Genomic DNA, 20143 nt, shown 5'->3' with positions numbered 1-20143 from the left:
CAAGCAATATCAGAAATTATTAGGGCCAGGTTTCTCTCTACCAAGGGGTCCAGCTTGAGTTTGGAAATTTCAGTTTGGTTTGAGGAATCGCATTAGACCCAATGTTTGCTTCAAGGAAGTGAAACTATTAGCTAGTCAGATCTGCAGACCTGAGACACAATTCAGAGACAGCCATGAAAGTGGTCAATCACTGAGGTGAACTGGTTATTGGGCCCATTTTGATACCTGGGATGCCTTCTTAGTTATTTTAGATGCTGTCAGACCTCTAACCCTCAACCGTCAACACATCCAGACACTTCCATTGATCTCTCACGTCAACACATGTCATACGCCACTCACGCCCCTCATACCCTGTGGCCCCTCAATTCCAACTAAAACAATACATCCTCCAACCATTCACCTGATACCCAGATGGCTTTTGCATGCCAAGTTATTACCCCCACTTATCACTCATGTCTCCTCTTACCAAGTCACATAACTCCTCACAGCACTATTCACCTAATATCCAGTAAATGCAGATGTGGAAATGAAGAAGTTCCAATAATGTAAAACATCTCTTACAGACATTTTGACAGTGAAAACTATTCCTTTACAAAATTTTTAAATCTAAAGTAGTCAACATTTTATATAAAACAGCTTATATTTAGTCCATACATAAAATCTATCTGATCCTTTAATAATGTCTTCAAACTGTCACTCAAATATGAACTCAGATCCTGGCTGAAATAATGCTTTGCAAGAAAGTGTTTCTTTCATTTTCAAGAAATTTTTATAATTATTATTGTTCTTAAAACTCCGTCAAACATTCATGATGCTCTCAGCTTTAACTGCAGATTTTGCGACATGTCACTATTGAAATTGTGGATCATCTGGTCATGGTGTATTGACATCTGTAGCAGATGCCCTGTCAATTAAAGCAATCCAGCTATTTTCTGCTTAAAAAAAGACTCTCGCTGATCGTTCAATTCTGTTTTCCACTTGAGTTTAAAGAATGACACTTTAGCAAATCTTAACTTGTCCTTCACAAGTATTTATGAACACTCTGTCAATTCATAACTCTTACACTGTGGGTTGAGATTACTGAAACGGGGTCTGCTAAAACTTAGCACACACACAAAAGGCTTTCCGAGTTTGAGTTTCCTGCCTGTGTCATTATCCTTTTACTTTACCAGCAAAAGATGCTACTTTGTTAATAATAGGAGTGTGCCTCCTCTTCACCATTTATTAAGTTCTTTGGTACCTTCCCAAATCTGTGAAAATATGGTCCTATTTTTTAAGACTTTTAACCAATTACAGCTGTGACTACACACCTGAAAGTATGTCAATAGCTACAAAGCATTTTGGGTTGGGGGGGGGGGGAATGTGGTTGCGAAAGGTACCTTATTAATGCAAATCTATCATTCTTTTTAACCAATAAACATTGCCAATACATTTATACCTGTGTGCACAGGTGTTACATTATCTGCTCAAAGAAATGAAGGAAGTATGAAATGCAATATTAATTCTAATGATGTGATCAATACAAATGGGGTCATTGCTAAGCTCTAGCTCTGAATTGTTAAAGAACTGAGATTGCAAATTCTGAAAAGTTCAGCTTCCAGAAGCTGACTGTAAACCACGGCCATTGGGTCATCAGCAAAAAGAAACCTTTGAAAACATAAGATGATTGTAACTTGTAAGAATTAGAAAAACTATCGTCACTATTCCCTACATTACTTTATTACATTTGTCTGGGTGTTTCTCCTTCAGAGAATATAATACATGATTATGTACAACAGCTGTAGTGAGTAGGTGTATGGCATGACACATAGCCACACTCTATTAATGAATCAAAAATAGATTAATTCATGGGATTCACTGAGTTGAATATTCACACATTATTTTTTGTTCATTACCATTCTGAATGAAATTAGTTAAAAGGGATGGTGCTTTCAATTCACCAGGGACTGTAAGGATACAATGCAGCGCCATATTTAGTACACCTGGCAACAAAAAGCTTTACTTGCAGAAAATAATAAGCTTCAGTAAAGGGGGCAGGAGACTACTGTGTAACTGCTGTAGACATACAAATGGATCAATTTTAATACTACAAACACACCCTGGACTCCATTTCCCTGGAATGTCTCCAGTGGGAAAGTGTGCCAATGTGATTTAACTAAAAGCAACATGGTTCATAATTGACCAGGGTGCCAACCTAAAGTTGCCCCACTCAATAAAGGCATTTACTGACTGGGCTATGTTCATGCAATATTCTATCAGATTTTAGGTTAGCTTTCTTTTACCTCCAATGGAAACTACTGGTTAAACTTCCAGTGAAATTGATTGCCTACAAACACACTTTAATATTGAAGTGCTTGTGATTTCATAACTCTAACATCCAAACGACTCTTACTGGTACCACCCTTTAAAGGTAGAAAGCATGGAGATGGTTGAGGTAGAGGCGATCTACTGGTGGTGTTAAAAACCTTGAGGAGTATAAGTCAGTCAAACAGGGAACAGCTATTTCGACTGGCCATTGACTTTTCAAGATAGAAGACTTGACCTCAGCTCCAGTCCAATATATTACGAATGCAATGACAATGCTGGTAATTAATCAAGCACAGTGACACGTCATTGTCAATAAAGTCAGTAAATGTAGTTCAAGGGATATAGATCAGCACTGAAAGAACTGTGGGAAAGGTGAGCAGAATCTTTAAATACAATTGTCAGAGAATGGCACAACCAATCCATAATACAGGAGCAAACAACATTACAAGGAATTTAAAAAGGAGAAGTGGACAACTATTTATGTATAAAATATTTATGGATACATGTAAAGGTGAGAAGAATGGAATCACACGAATATGCATCAGAGGGAACAGCTTAATGGGCTAAACAGGCTCTTTGCATCTGGTACACAAGTCTCTGAAATTGTGGACGATAGGTCCCTCTAATTGGGATCTGACCTGACAGGAATGTTAGGGCAGAGCTAAAACTGTGTCAGGGCAGGTCCTGCTCCAACTGATCTGATTGGATTGATTTTGTTCAGAAGATTTCTCTGCTCCTACTGGGTAGTTTACACAGCTATTGCAAACTGACTCAAGGTTAAGTTACGCTACTGAGTGGCAACATGGTGCTTTGAGAAACCCTTTGTCGAGGTTTACTTCATCCAAACAGATTGTAACAGACAAGCCTTGTTCCCCTAATATCGCACATAAATGAACAATTGGTAGCTGTTCTCAGTAGCAGCACTATGGTTTGAGAAGTGAGTGAAGGAAGTTACCAGGTCTTCTCTGCCTGCTGCACTGGTTCACATTTTGATCTGATTTTGCAGGCTGATCTTGCTCACTAAACTGCGCAGGATGAAATATGTGGAGGCTGTTTTCTGATGGTGTAATGCTGACAGCAACCGCTGGGGTGCCTTGCTGCATGGCTGCAAACATGGGTGAAGGTTGAACTCTACAAGCATGGACCGCTCATGCAGAAGTGAGATCGGGGATAAATGAATAGGAATTATCGCGTGGTCAATTGTTCACTTGCAGAAAGCGAGTAAATTCTGAAACACCACCGTAATTACAACTCACAAGCATTACACTCCACATCTTGCCTGGGGTTGAGGGGCAGACCGATCTCCATTCAGTTAAATCCACACATCCATTCAATAGAACATTTAAGAGAAACATCTTAGAAATGAAAATCTTTTACAAGGGTGAAAGTCCTTTTCATTGTGCAAGACCTGTCTTCAGGAGGGATAGTAAATATCATGAATAAAAACAAGTCCAGGCTTCCACTTCATATGTCATACACTGCAAGTGAACACAGTTCAGACTAATACAAGGTTCCCATGTACTGTTACAGGCTGATCGGTAGAATAGTGGAAACATAAACCTGGCATCATTTATACACTTTATATCATCATTAGGAGTCTGGTATCTTTTCTTGATGAGGCACTATAAGCCAATTAGCCTTTTTTTTTACCTCCATCCTTGTGACTTGAATACATGGCAAGAGTCCAGGATTTCAAAAAATCTTATGCTAAATTAGTGGTGTAATAATAGTGTAAAAACAATCATCGAGTAAAGGTCTGAGAAAATCTGGCTGCATTGGGGAAAGTTTTAAGTGACATTTCCAACATTCACTGTAATTTTTGCTCATTCGTGAACTCTCTCTTAAAATGCCCCGTCACTTATTAACACAACCCTGCACACCACTATTTCAAATCCCTGTGAAAGAGCAAAGAGCCATCCTGCCCGAATGCCAACAGAGGCAGCCAAGTGTCACAAAGGAGTCACAATGTCAGGAACACAGACAAGTGAAAGCCTGTCAGGTTAGGGAACATCATCTCAGTGCCAGAAATGGAGAGCACCATTCATCATTCCTATGCACACATTCCCCCCTGCAGCCACTGAACTAACTCTCAGACAGCAGGATTTCCACTCCCTAGATCCTTAATCCTGGCGAACGCCCATTGCCGGCCACTTAAATGTCAGACTGGCAATTAAATAATACACCTTCCCCAAAGAAGGTGATGTGAGAATCTCAATGGGTCTTCAGTCAGGGAGCAGAAAACTCCCCACCCCATCACCAAAATTAAATTCCACCTTTTGTGTGAGTCCTGTGCTTTCCTCATTGCCAGATAGTTTATTCTGATTTTCTTTTGTTTACGCTGTTCTTTTAGATATCTGTTTGCTGCATGTTAATAATATCGGAATAAAGTTTTGGCACGAGTCAGCAAGATCAGCTGAATGTGGATATTGCACCAATATAAATATTGGCATAGCTTATAAAATTTTAGCAAATTCCAGATTAATGTTCTTCATTCAATAGTTCATTATAGGACTGCAGTCACTTCATTGAACAAAGTAGACTGTTGTTATGGGGACTAGTGTGTCATATAAATGCTTCATATGAACACTAAAATGTGTTTGAAATTTGCATTCCCCAAACCCACCCATTCCATTACCCCTTGCCTTCCTGAAAACTTACCTTGCAAATGCAATCTGCTCTCAGGACTCTGCAGTAGAACAGAACTCACTGAATCAAGGTTCTCGTAACTGCTACACCCCAGAGGTCCAGTCCGTGTTTCTGTTACCTGCAAAACCAAAGTATTTTAAATTTACATTATGGAATCAGCACAATCTCAATTTCTCATGTTAAAACTGAATTAAATCTAATCATGGGTGTGTGTCAAAGAATGATGACTGCCACCTCTGACTGAATGTGGAGGCTTCTACATGACCTGTAAACCTCACCCAGCCCACTCATACTGACAGTAGCTTACATGACTGTTGCATATCTTTGTTTCTGGAATATAATTAGTCATTGAATGTCTATAAGACAAGCATAAAGCTTATAAAATCAGAATGTACTCAAGAGGAACTGATCAAGTCATCATAAGACTTCTGAAAATATCAATTACCTCAAAATGTTAATAAAGGTTGATAGGTTCGCTCTCTCCTAATTTACTCTAGTTTAAATATTACAATTTTATTTAACTCTTTACATCATCTATTTTGAATTTGTTTAATAGTTGGAATAAAAATTATATAATTTTTACAATGTTCCCTCCAGTCTTTCAACATCAGATGTCAAATTTTCTATAATTTGCTCACTTACAAATGAAGCCTCACAACATTAACATAGTTAATTGCAATTGTTGAGGCTTTATTAACCTTTGGAGAAGAGTGAATAATCTAAAGAGCCTATACCAGGCCCCGATTGCCCAGCTACAATTATCCAAATTGTTCAAATGGCAACAAAGGATACTTTTCATTGCAGTGGCTGAAGCCCCAGTCATGCAGCTCATACATGGATGAAGTGCCAACACATCTTAAGCTATGGCTGTCAATAATGCCCCAGGTAACAATTCAGCATCTTGTCTTGTTAAATGCTGTGATGGCTCATTTCAATGTCAGTCTAACCAATGCACCCAGATACCTCCTTGTTCCCTGATTCAGACTTCTTCAGCACTCTGCCAGTGTAATATAAATACGGATAAACATGTTTGAAATAGGTTTATGGAAAACTAATTAAAGAATTTATGCATGACTGAGATAATACTCTTTAATTTTCTCTGACGTTCGGTGTAAGCTTCAATAATTTTGAATGAAAAGGGAGGAAAATGGATATGGTCTCATTCAGAGAGAGTTCCATTTCTAGCCTAAGCAGCAAAGATCAATGATAGAGATTTTGCCTTTGCAGTTTTAAGCATTCAGACAAGTCAAGAATCATTTTGCAATCATTCAACATTGCAGACAATCTGCACTGTCTTTCTGTTTTCTGTGATACTATACAGCAACCTTGTCTAATGAAGGATGTCTCATAATGAGGGCATTCTATAGGTTACCTTCATTAAATGAAGCAGCAAGAGCAATGCGGTGTCCTGGATGATGCTGTGTGTCAAAGATGTTAACAGAAGGGCTGCACACTATTACTGAACTTGGGAATAACATGAACAGTGTGACTGTCAATGAGAGCTTTTTCCTCGCTACACAACAGTACATAACTGCAATATTCCTCCCGGGGCTGTCTTTTCACTGCAATGAAACGATCTGCAAATGCCAAGGTTTCATTCAGATCCTATCCCATAACCTGCCCTCAGGTTGCACTGCGCATTTGTCTGTGATGTTTGGTGAGTTATTTAACTACTGCTGTACCAAAGCTATGATTTACTTTGGTATTCTCTAATACACAATAATATGAAATAAATCCATACAAACAGTTTATTAACACGGCATTGTCATATTCAGTTGGCTAGGTTTGTGAATTGGCTTTTCCTTTATATAAAAACAGCACAATGATAAAAAAAACCACAAAATGCAAATCATGTACAATAACAATAATGGTGCACATTTCAAGATACTGTGATATCCATGTTAAACACAAAGGCATATTGATAAGTTACAGACTTCAGGATCCATACGTAAAGGTCATCATTTCCATTTTTTTCATACTGGCTGCCTATCCACACTATTTCTAGGTCAAAGTGACAAGGTCCAATATCTACCCAAGGTACCAATATCACAAACAACAAATGAGAGCTTGGGCTGCACCGCATAAGAGATTACATAAATTACTTCATTCCAAAAAGACAGGTTAATATTTTGGGTTAGAACTGTTACATGCTTTATACATCTGCAAAGAATAAGCACCTCTGTAACATCACAATACAAATAGCAGCTTTATGACAACCTGATGCTTTGTGCTACTGAGTTCACACCTGAGTTCACATGATGAATCGAAAAGTCATTTTCTTAAGAGACCTTGACTCTAGAAGAGAGGAAGATTTCTTCCGGTCACGCTGAACTAGATTTGAACTCAGATGTCAGCATCTACAGTAACTTTGAATAATTGTAGCTCCTGAACTATTTCTCCAATTTATTTCTGCTCTCAGCGCTATATTACTAGCAATATAAATCTTTATGCTGGACTGATAAATTTTAGATTGATCAATCCCAATTTTTTTGATTGAGAAGCTCGAGCAAGGTTTGATGAAAAAGATAGCATCTGAATATTTCAAAGGAGAGCAGAGAGTTCTTCCTGTTTTTTTCAGTCTCGATATATATCCCTCAGCAACACCACTGAAGCAGATTATCTGATCATTTATTTCAAGCTGTCTATCAAATACTTGGTGTGTTAAATTAGCTGTTGCATGTCTTCTGTTACAAATGATGATGCTTCAAAAGTAATTGGCCATGAAGTATTTTGGAACATCCTGAAGCTTTCACTCAAATCACCATCAACTCTTCCTACAGTTGAAAAGCTGGACTCATTTCAATTTACCCTGCTTCACAGAAACAGTGAGTCGTGAAAAAGACAAATAAAACACAGTTGGAGTGCTTGGGGCCTTATTATGATGCAATGCAGGAGTGGGGTTAATATTTTATCAAAGTTAAAGAGCTCTAAAATCAGTTTTGATTGTGAAAAAAGTTACTTTATCTGACATTCTAGATATGACTTGTTGACAAAATGAAAGCCGAAAGAACCGTGGATGCTGCAAATCACAGAAAAGAAGGCAGAAATTGCTGGAAAAGCTCAGCCGGTCTGGCAGCACCTGCAGACAGAAATCAGACCCTTGTCACTTGACCTGAAATGTTAACTCTGATTTCTCTCCACAGATGCTGCCAGACCTGCTGAGCTTTTCCAGCAATTTCTATTTTTGCCTATGAATTGTTGACTGAGCTTAACTTAGTCTTATGTGACCATTGGAAAAATAAGACTTTTTAAAAATTATTACTGTGAGTGTAAATCATGTGGCTCTGTGTTATTCCAATTTAAGGTCATTTTTAACCATTTTAATTTTCTAAGAGTCCACAAAGCCTCTGACTTTAAATTACCGCTGCTTAATCTCAAAATTATAATGAAAAGGCAACAAGAAAAATGTAGTTTTTCACATGTCTCTGCCTCTCTGACAATGTGCATTCAATCAAAGATTTTAACTCAGTAGAGAATGATCTTGTGCCAGAATGGGTAGATGGAATCAGGTGTACTATTATGTAGTTCATCCTCTTCCCCGAGCTCCTGAAAATGAGAAATTATGACCAGAAATCATGAAAGGTTATTGCAGTTTCTTTTCATCCCAGTGATGATGCAGTTTCAGGTCTCTTCTCTCAGCTGGGAACCATTTGCCTGGTGACATTTGTAGAAGCATCATTCAGCAACACACAGCTCCATTGAAAATCCCAAGGCAGAGTACAAATGATCTTTGGGTATTGTGAGATGAGGTTAAAACACCATTGTCAGCACGAGTCTCATAATGGGTGTGTTGATGGGTATATGCACTAAGCAAGTAGCTTCAGAAGACGGTTTGGAGGGTGATATAAATAATCGCCAGAATCTAGAACATCTCCAGTTGAAGGAAGCATCCACCAACAAACCTTCTGAATATTCATTACAGAAAATTTGTTACACAATATGGCACGACTCAGGTAGAAATCATGAATCAGTACCCCTTTTTTAACCCCTTCTTGGTTGATTGCAATGAATGTATTTTTTTCAGAATACAGCTATCATACTTCAATAAAATGATGTAGCTCCCTAGAAAACAAAGGAGCCGATTACCAAGGTTTTTTGAGGTAAAAAAAAAGAGAAGTTTCATTGCCTACTGACCACAAGAAGAAACAATAGAAATGTGACATCAAACACATACAGCTAATGGTTTTTAAAGGAACGTGTCTGGCACAGACAAGGTTTATAATGGTCAGGCAATTTGTAAGTGACAGCCCTTGAAGTGTTTTAACCTGAGACCAGAGTTCTTTAATTGTTGACTGGCATTCTCAGCAATTGCAACATTTGTAGAAATCATTAATATCTTTGCAGATATCTTTGTGTACTGCAAACCTTCCTTCTTTAGTCAATATGCACACTGAGTTTCCTCCAGATCCATAGCTCTAAGATTGCCCTTGTTGGCAGCATTGTAAATAGGGCCGAGCTATTTGCTTACCATACAAACTTGATGCAGCTACTCTGATCAGATACTTTCTTGATGTATGCTGCACAATCTCTTAAAATGGCTCATGGTCACTCCCGATCCTGGTAAGTCCCAATTCTACTTCAAAGTACTCAAAGGCTTGAGCAACAGGTTAAACTAGCTGTTTCAAGTTGCTACTATGCAGTAATAATTTCTGTGGTTTTACCACTGACAGAATACTGCAGTCTGGTCAAAAAGGCATTCTGCCTTTCTCACAAGGGAGTCATATGCTGTACGAATTTCAGTGCTGGTGTGCAGCTCGTATGTCACAGTGACTGGTGGGTCATATCACAATGCATCTCTCTTTGGCTGTTCACAACAGCAAGTTACTGATGTACCCAACCAGCCTGAGTATGCAAAACTTGCAACATGAGATGTGATTTTACAAACTGAACAACATTTGTTCGATAAGCCTAAGTGTGCAAAGAATTATGCTGACAACCAATTTAGGATGGCCAGTCAGGCTTGCGGTATGGCACATTTGAGTGTACTGAAAACTACTTTTCAACATTAAAGACCCTGCTCTTTGCTGACAGAAAGAATGTGCTCATATATTGTGCCTAGTGCAACTCAGCAAAACAGGTGTCCCCCATTCACTGATTCATTCCTCAGTGCAATATCTTGGCCAATCAAATTTAATCTGTCTGGTTTAAAATTTAAACAAAATCACAGAATCCCGTAAGGGTGGAAGCAAGCCATTCGGCTCATCGAGTCAGTACTGACCCTTGAAAGAACATCCCACCCAGACCCATTCCCTCAACCTTATTCCTGTAATCCTGCATTTCCCATGACTAATCCATGCAACCTACACTTCTTTGGCACTGTGGGCAATGTAGCATGGCCAATCCACCTACCTTGTGCATCTTTAGACTGTCAGTTAATTGTCAATTAGCATTAACTGGTACATTTTTCATGCCCTGCCTCTACAAGCCTACTAGTTCATTGGTCAAACACCAGAACTGCCCCCTCATTCAGTATAAAATGCTGCTTGTCCCCATTACATATCTACCACTGTTGTAACAAATATGAGTGGAGTTCAAGGGTAGTGACAGGCATGCTTACTAGCTAGAAAACATGTGGCAAGTCCCACTTATCTTGCCTTGATGATCAAACATATTTCAGCTGGAAGTTACTGCATACCAGGGCATTCACAATTTCTCCAGCACATCTCGAGAATATGTAAGTATCACCTTCCAATTCAGCTCAACCCATTTCAGAGCTAACAGCTTTCAGCTTGGATATAACTTCCCCAATTCCTTGTAGAGAACAGCAAATGTGTCACTTCCCTGCATCAACTGTTCCACTGCCAGAGGTGGCAACACTTGGACAGCATCTTGCTCTTCTTTCTGTCCTACGTCGACAGGATTCCCAAATGCTCTCTTAAGAATCCTGAAGCCATTGTACCTTCCTAGAGAGGGAAGACTTCACGTCAACAACCAAACCTGAAGTTCTTGTAAATATTTCACCCTTGAAGTGGCATGCTAGTTGCCACAGCCTCCCTGCGCCCTCCCACACCCTCCTAAAAAGAGTGGTCATTGCCAAATGAGACATTCCTGCAGCCTGGCATACTTCTAAATTAATATAATTATGACATTGAGTGGCATCAGTCCAACCTGGCCAACACATTTTTCTTTAATCACATCCCAGAACAACAGAGCTGTATCCCTTTAATGAATGCATGCCTGCACCATGTCACAAGGACTCAAGTGTATCGCAGAACCAGTTTTGTAGCATTAGTTTACACTAGTGTTTCTCCTTGTGGCTAAGTTAGTCACATCTAACAGTTCCTATGGGACACAGCAACTGTGATAGGTCTTCACTTATTCTCTTGCAACAATGCTGGAAATCATAGCTGGTCAGGCAGCATCAGTGGAGAGAAAGCAAGCTAACAGTATGAGTCTATCTGACTCTTCATCAGAGCTGACGTGAAGTGTGGAGGGGTAAGCATTTATGCAGCAGTGGGGGGTGGGTGGTGTGGAGTGCTGGGGAAGAAAGGGTGTTGATAGCGCAATAAGTGACCGGAATGTGAGAAGGGCAGAACAATGGTGTGTCCAACTGACAAACTGGAAAGAACAGACAATCCCACTGGAATGGGTGATAGGTCAGATGCAGTTGAGGGCCCTGTCACCCACAGTGGGCTGGAAGCCATGGTTATGGAAGAAGGAAGCCATGTCACCAACGCTGTTTTGGAAAGCAGCATCACCTGAACAGATCCACCTGTGCTCCTTCCCATCACTCACAAAAGCGTGATCGGGTCGCCCTTGTCCTTAACTTTCATCCTACCACCCTCCGCATTCAAGTGATCATCTTCCACCATTTCACACAACTCCAGTAGAACACCACCACCAAACACATCTTCCCTTCACTCACCTATCTGCATTTTGCAGGAATCATTCCCTCTGGGGCACCCTAGCCCATTCCTCAATGATGACCAACATTAACTCTCCTTCTCACAGCATTTTCCCATGTAGCCATAGAAGATGCAACATTTGCCCCTCACCTCCTCCCAGCTCACCATCCAATGGCCTAAGCAGTTTTGCTCGGTGAAGCAGTATTTCACCTGCATCTCCTCCAATCTTGTGTGGCCAACTCTACATTAGAAAAGTCAAACAAAAACTGGGTGATCACTTTGCAGAACACCTCCAGTCCAAGAGCAAGCATGACCCTGGCATTCCCATAGCTGGTCACCTGAACACAGTGTCCTACCCACATGCTCGCTTGTCTGTCCTTGGTATGCTCCAGTGAATCACACAGCAAACTGGAGGAACAACATCTCATCTTCAGACCAGGCACATTACTACCTTCTGGACTTAATACTGAGTTCAGTACCTTCAGATTATGAACTCACTCCCATTTCTTCCCTCTCTTTTAGCTTTACTTGTTGCATTTTCTGCCACCATGTCCTCTCTCCCCTTCCCCCACTCCAGGGGGATGAATAGTGCTTTCCAGTCTGATAGTTGGACACACTATTGTTCTGCCATTCTGACCAATTAATCTGCACTATCAGCACCTTTTCTCTCCCAGCACTCCAACTCCCCACTGTTGCATAAATGATGCCCCCTCCACATCAGCTCTGACTAAAAGTCATTCAGACTCGAAACCTTAGCTTGCTCTCTCTTCACAGATGCTTGCCTAACCTGCAGTGATTGAGCAATTTTTGTTAAATTTTCACTTTCAGTCACCATACCTCAATATTGTTGTTACTGCTGTTATTGTACCTTTGCTAAACGCAGTCAGCTAGCGCAGAAGTCAGACTCTATGTAAGTTTGACATATTTCAGGAGCATAAACGGTTAATAATGATAGCATTAGCGATGTTAATAAACTTCAAGACAACCGTCTCATTGAAATCCCAGTCCTTACAATACATTTTATGTGAGCTTAACATATAGGGAAGCTCTTTCACTATATCACACTGGCAGTCATGCTGGATCTCATAAATCATGTCAATTATCACTTGATTCAGCTTAGAAATTGACATTATGAGTACCTGGTGAAATTTTTAAAGCAATACTGTAGCACTCAGACAATATGCCTCACAAGTCATGTCTCATCACCAGAATCAGAAGTACAATAGTGTCTTTGCTGTTCAGATGTCTCAGAATTGTAAGAGTGTTCACGACTCAAACGTCAGGGTATTGTGAAATGGCTACAATACAAAAATAATGAAAAATACATAACATTTCCTTTCTGTTGGAATGGAACACCTTGAGCTTGAGAATTTTTCCAAAGCTATCAGGGACCAAAATTAAAGAACACTGTCGTAAATCCTAAAAGCACAAAATTGTTCATTGTTGCTAAAACCTGTGAAAAATTGAAATACCTTGACCGCAAGGTACAGCCTTTCTACTGCTGCAAGATTTAAGTTATCTACGTCTTTGGAAAATGAGATAATGGCACTCAACTATTGAGAAGTCATCAGACAGTCCCAAGTTACCTGTGAAAAGATAGGGATTTAAAATTCCAATTAAATTGCCTCTCTACCTCATGTTTAATAAAACTGTTTGAAAACTGTACATTGATTCAATTAGATAAGACAGAACAAACACACAAGACTGCACACTACAATAAAAAGCAATATGATCGCTTCCTTCTGTCACAAGAGTGTAGCCGCAATAATTATCTAATTTATGCTTTGTGCATAATATCACTGCTGTGTAATGTGCCTGGCAAAAATTTCCCGTAACAACAATTTCCATTCACGTAGTGCCTTTAAAGTTGCGAAGTGCTTCACAAGAGTGTTAGTCATTAATATTTGATACTGTTCGAGGAGTCCAGAGGTCTTAAGAGTATTGGAGGACCTTACTTAGCTAGGGAAGCATAAGGCCATGGAGGATTTAGAAACAGGGATAAGAATTTTGAACATTAAGATGCTGCCATACTAGGAGCCAATGTAGGTCAGTGAGCATAGCCATTAAACCTGCATTCTACTTACTGAGTGGCAAGGCTAATGAAAAGTCTAGAAACTGCCAAATGTAATAAATGTTGCATTTATTCCACTTCTTTTATTTAGGTTATCCATTTGCAAAATTTGTAATTTCTTAATAATTAATAATTGGCTCCTTCTTACTCACACATGCAACCTCTTAGCATGCTTAATTTTAATCAGTGTATGTTTTCTTTACTATCAAGAAGCTGCTGCATTCACTAATACAAGCCTTTCATCTTTGCTTAATGCTGTATAAATGTGATCCTAACTTTAATTAAATGACAAATATCAATTGTGTTGTAAAGCAAAACAGTGTTGCTATAAAGGGAGTAGATGTAGAAAGGTTGACATGAAGACACTTGTCATAAAATCACAGTACAGATGAATGATAATGCTGGAAATGATGGTCTCTTTAAAAATGAATCAGAGGTAATAGGGAGTAGCTGATGCTCATGTAAGCACAAGTTCATACAGTGATGGCAGGGAGGTCTTGAGGTGCATTGGCACGTCCTGACATTGGAGGCCCGGGTTCAAGTCTAACCTGCTCCAGAGGTAATAATAGCACTGAACAGCATGGCTTTTAAGAAAAGGTTTCCTTGATTTCGCAGTGGGTTTGGTGAAAACATAAAAAAGGGCTCACTTTTTTCCCTCCCTTCCTTAATTTTGTTATTGTTGCACTGCCCTCGTGGGTACTGCATATTAATTGTTAATTCTTTAGTTTGCCAAATGGGTGACTTTTTAAAAAAGATTACAAAGGCTGTTTTTCTTTCACCTCACCACACCCCTTCATGCCTTTGTTATTGCTGCATTGTCCTCAGTGGGCTGCTCTTGTCAGTCATTGTACGCTTCATTAGTTAAGTGGTTAACTTGGTAGTAAGCCTGTGTTGCCCTGTTTTGGTTAATTGCGTGAGTGGGCTTATTTGCAACTAAACAGCTGGTGTTTCACAGAAATGGGAATTGGTCAGGTAGGGAAAAGAACAGACTGGAGTTTGAATTGAACTCTGAAATGAAAATAAACTGTGGTAGAAGATAGACTGACTCCTGCTTTGGTAAATTGATTATTAGCAACATGATAATGCAGGCCATTCAACCAACTGTTTTTGTACCATTTCGCTGGAAGAGTATCCAATGAACTGCAATTCACTCTTGCACTTTATTCTTTCCATTTTAAAGATTTTCATTCATTAGAAACTTATTGCTCATCTGCTTTACTATACTTGGCAGTGGGGCATTCCAGGTCATAAGAACTCATGTAAAAAACAACTCCTGAAATCCCTACAAGCAAATTACATTAAATCTGTGACCTTGGAATACTGACCATCCTATTAGAGGAAACATTTTCTCTTAATTTATTCAAATAGATCCTCTTATGATGTTGACCATTTTTATGTAAACTCCCCTCACCTCTCTGCTAAAGTTTATTTAGTGTCTTCAGATAACTGAAGTCCCTTATCCTGTGTGTTGTTTTTGGCTCATTATTTCTTGTGTAAATTTTAAAAAGCAAATGTCAATGTCAATCACTATTTATGTAATAATATACTGCAGGCTCTGAAAATCAAGCCAATGCATCAATATGTCAAAGTAGATTAGACATTTGCTTTGACTGAGGTGTCTCATCTGAATAGCTGAACAAGAGACTGAAAGGATCTCGATAGCTCCAAACATATACCCTTTTGTGTTATTTCACCTTCTAAAGAGTCAAAGGCTTTCTACGGTGTGCATCTTCTAACTTCTTTTCTGAAAGTGGGAAAAACAAGCAATCATTATGCACAATAACTGGTTTCTTTAATCCTAGATTTATAACGGGGTACTAATGATTCTTAGAAGTTTGTTCCCATAGTGTAGGAGAGCACTGAACTCTTAACGAGACATGAAGTGATGAATTCTGGCCTTTAGCAAAACTTTAAGTCTGTCAGATTTCATAAGTTTGTTTTTCTGTGTCCTGGTGGAATTTTATCCATTTCAGTGAGTTAAAACAACTGTAGGTAGAAAAATGAGTAAAACATACTTACTTTTTCCCTTTTGCCTCACAAAGGAAGCCTGAAAGTCACAAGGGAGTGACCTTGGAAGCACAGGCAGGGTAATATAGGACGCAATTAACCTATTTCACCTATAGATGGCAGCCCAATTCAACTATCCTATCAACCTGGAAGTCAAACTCAGGCTTTAAATAGTGTTCAATGGTCTTCTGTATCAGAATTCTTTCAAAACTGATTTTTTTTCCATCTCAAACTTACACATTAAAACTTGTGTAGTGTTAGGATGATAGGTATCAATCCAGAATCGTTTGAGAGTTCTATAGTCCAAATAATGTGAAACCATGTACAGTGTGATATAACAAAAGATGTTCGTTAGGATTTTCTCCCAAATGAGCCTGAAATAGGATTTTCAAATCTCATGGCATTTCCCACTAAAGGTAGGAGTTTAATTCCAAAAGTTGCAACAAACTAGTAGATATTCAGCAAAGGTCTAGCTGTCTTCCTACAAAAATATGATGATGCAGATAATATCCTCAATCCCAGAAATAATATTGCCTTTGTGGACATTGGCAGCCATACAGCTACCTGGAATGGTACACCCATGTGATTGCTGATTGTCTGGCTTGAGCTGGCTCCAATCTAAACCGGAAGAGGATTCCAACGAAGGCACAAACAAGGTAATCTTTTGGATTTTTTCGGCTGTATTGATGTCTAAAAAAAGTGGCATGAGTGCAATTCTCAGGAAAGCCTGCAATCCTTCCCAGACACATCACCTGGACAGTGCAGGGCAAAAGGTTAAATCTAGGCCTTCTCACTAAAAAACAGTTTAAGGTCAAAATCAGGAAAGCACCAACTTCTATGTCAATTTCCAGTGCCTTAGCCTAAGATCCAACGTTCTTATGTCCTGGCCAAATGTATAAATTCAAGTTTATGGTCATTAAACAGACAAATGGATAATATACAATTTGATCCATTCATTTGTGGCGCCAATTTGCTTTTCCATTCCAATTAACTTAAAGGCAAGACAAGAAATCCGTGCACTGAACTGAAAATTTCTAATTTGACATTGAGTAACAGTCACAGAAACCATTGATCTTGGTTGTTCCTTGGTCTTTAGCTGTTAGTACCCCATGTTGCATCAAAAAGGGGGCAATTCGAATCATCCAGAAAGCAGGATTGGTACTTATATTTACCAATCAGTGTTGCTTTATGTGTCCAAGTACAACAGTTTATATCTCAAGAAGCTGATGACCAGTGCTAGGCATTCCGTAGAATGGAAAGATCAAGAAATTATCCGGAGGCTTTGCTTTGTGAGATCCATAAAACCATCGTGAATAGTTTCTACAATTATTATCAGATATGTGTAACATCTAAAAAAAGGCTCAATCTAGCTTGTAACAGGAAGCATTCTCTATCTGAAAAAGGTTAAAATTCACATAGCCATTTTGTCTCCTTTCTCAAAATAATTACCTGTAAATAAAGGTGGAATGTGATAATTTTGTTAAACAACTCTTGAAAGATGAACAGGGAGCATTCCTGATGTTCTGAACAACACCTAAACCACATTAATTGGGCAATAGGAGCAGTTTATTCATTATGGGATCACATGCTGTGTTAAATGGTTGCTGTATTTGCCTGCATTAATGGTTGTTCAAGTTAGGTTGCAGGAGGCAGACCTTCAAAGAGGTTTATGAGATGGCTTACTGGGCAGGACAGTGACAGAAATGCCCAGGACACTGTGGTTGGTGGAGAGGGCATCACATTAAGAATAGGCAAAATATGATGGCCAGAAGTAGAGTGAATTACAACTACGAGCATGGTGCAAAGAGATTTGACCATCTCACTCAGCAGGTTAATGGAGCAGCACTGCGAAAACAAATTCTTATTGTTGAGAAAACATGTATTAAAACCTTCCTAATATGCTACAGTTTAATAGTATGAGCATGATAGTGGATTGTGATGTACGCATAAGTCTTTTCATAATCTATTTGAAAAAGAGCCCCTCTCCCAAAATGTTTGAAAACCACTGACCACCATTGTCATTGGATGTAGATGTAATTCATTGTGTGTGTGCTGCGTTTTGAGACATTGTGCAAAAAAAGTCTCAGCATTTTTGAGGTGTAATGAATTGCAACATTGATGTTTTAGAGACAAAACCATCATTTCCTCTCAGCTGGCTGTATTGTATCAGTTTTGGGGGCTGCTATTGCAGGCCCTCGAGCGCTCTTGCCATGCCGACTCAGAATACAGGGTTGCTATTCCAAGGTTAATGAACTGCCTGCTTCATTTGCCATCAATCTCCTTGGACAGAATACTCTCTCTTTGCTAACACAGGGCAGAGAATAACGCTGTGCAAGATCGGTACTGGCATACTTTCTCAACAATGCACTGGTCACTGGAAGGGCAAGTAAAAATCAAACCATTCATCACCAAGATTTAATTTGCGTGTAATTCTCAAACCTGTACTTTTCCTTTTACAATTAGCAGGTAATACCCTGGCTTCTAATACTGAAGCTTCATAAAACAGTACCTGTCTAAAATTTACAGCATAATTAATTAACATATAATTTGATGATCTACCAAATAAGCATTAACTCCAGGTAGCTTTACCTGATTTGAAGATGAAGGATGTTACTGCTGGGAAATTAAACCCTTTTATTTTTGGTATCAGATCAATGTAGCTACGCTGGAAAAGCTAAACACGCTGTTACTGGTCCTGAATGGATTAAGATTTCTGCTGTTTCATGTCCATTTTTGCCTCTTCAAAATACTATTTTCTCCACCGTCCCCACCTCAAAAGCCACCCTCACTCTATTGATCTATCTTCTCTCAGTTTCTCAAAATATGGGTCGGTTAGATGGGCTTGTTTGGTTTCACATGTCGGCGCAACATCGAGGGCCGAAGGACCTGTACTGCACTGTAGTGTTCTATGTTCTACCAGCTCCATGTTCAATTATCTTTTACTTCCTGTTTAAACCAACCCTTTTTAGTTTCTGCTGTTCCCACCATACTGAAGTGTCCACAGCTTAAGCCATTAACGAGACATATTTGACTGTTACTATCGTCAATATACGTTACCCTGCCTTGATCTCCTCAAATTTTATTCAATATTCAATATGGTTCCACGCTCCATCCATTCACAGTAATCTTCTTCTCATGTTCATCTCAAAAGGAACCGAGATCATTAGAGAAGGAATAGGCCACTCTGAGCCTGCCTTTCAATTCATTTAGTAAGATCATTTGGTTGTAGTCTGAATTCTAATTTCCCCTCTGCTCCCATGAGTATTAACTCACATGTCTACAAAAAAAAATGTTTATCTCAGCCTTGAATTAACTGAGTGACCCAGCTCCCACTGCTTTCTGGCAAAGAAAATTCTGTAGACCCTCAACTCTCAAGAGAGAAATAAACCCTTCTCGTCTCTATCTTAAAATTGAGACCTTTTGCTCTTAAATTGCATTGTCTTAGTCCTAATGTCTCCTACAGGTGGAAACATCCTCTCAGAATCCATCTGGTCAAGTGCCCTTAGGAATGTGATGAGGATTTCATTAAAATCATCATTCACTTTTCTGAACTCCAACAGTTAAAGGCCCCATTTGATATTCTCTTCTCCATATCAGGAGCCTGCCATTTCAGGAATGAGTAAAGAGAATCTCCTCTGAACTGCTTCAACTGCAACAATATCCTTATTCAAATGAAGAGATCAAAATTGTACATAGTAATCCAGGGGACTGTTTCTGTCTAGTTCAATTCCTATCTTCCTGAACACATCAGCCTCATTTGTAGCATTGGATATTTTCCCTCCTCCATAATGTCACTTCTAGGGTTCCCCATGGGTTCATTCAAGTTCTCTGTTTCTTTGTCTGTGTACTGTTTCTTAGGGATATCACTCATAAGCACCAGGTCAGCATCCACGTGGATACTGGTGGCATCTAGCTGTACCATTACACAACTTCTCTTCACCTTGGATGTGAGTTTGCTCGCTGAGCTGGAAGGTTAGTTTTCAGACGTTTTGTCACCATTCTAGGTAACATCATCAGTGAGCCTCTAATGAAGCGCTGGTGTTATGGCCCGCTTTCTATTTATCTGTTTAGGTTTCCTTGGGTTGGTGATGTCATTTCCTGTGTTGGTGATGTCATTTCCTGTTCTTTTTCTCAGGGGATGGTAGAGTGGCTCCAAATCAATGTGTTTGTTGATGGAGTTCCGGTTGGAATGCCATGCTTCTAGGAATTCTCGTGCATGTCTCTGTTTGGCTTGTCCTAGGATGGATGTGTTGTCCCAATCAAAGTG

The 20143-nt window shown here is 39.3% G+C and overlaps 1 protein-coding gene across 2 annotated transcripts in view; it reads right to left on the bottom strand.

Annotated features, from left to right (window-relative positions):
- brinp1 (bone morphogenetic protein/retinoic acid inducible neural-specific 1) overlaps positions 1–20143 on the bottom strand; it is a 324767-nt gene that overhangs the window by 47763 nt on the left and 256861 nt on the right. For both annotated transcript variants that reach the window (XM_059638168.1, XM_048559283.2), the window contains one exon: positions 4966–5071. In XM_059638168.1, the coding sequence (XP_059494151.1) occupies positions 4966–5071 (106 nt within the window). The remainder of the gene's footprint in view (positions 1–4965; positions 5072–20143) is intronic.

Source organism: Stegostoma tigrinum, chromosome 29 (assembly GCF_030684315.1).
Source record: "Stegostoma tigrinum isolate sSteTig4 chromosome 29, sSteTig4.hap1, whole genome shotgun sequence".
Classification (NCBI taxonomy): domain Eukaryota; kingdom Metazoa; phylum Chordata; class Chondrichthyes; order Orectolobiformes; family Stegostomatidae; genus Stegostoma; species Stegostoma tigrinum.
Note: the sequence above shows the minus strand (reverse complement) of the source record. Positions and strands in the feature narration are given on the sequence as shown.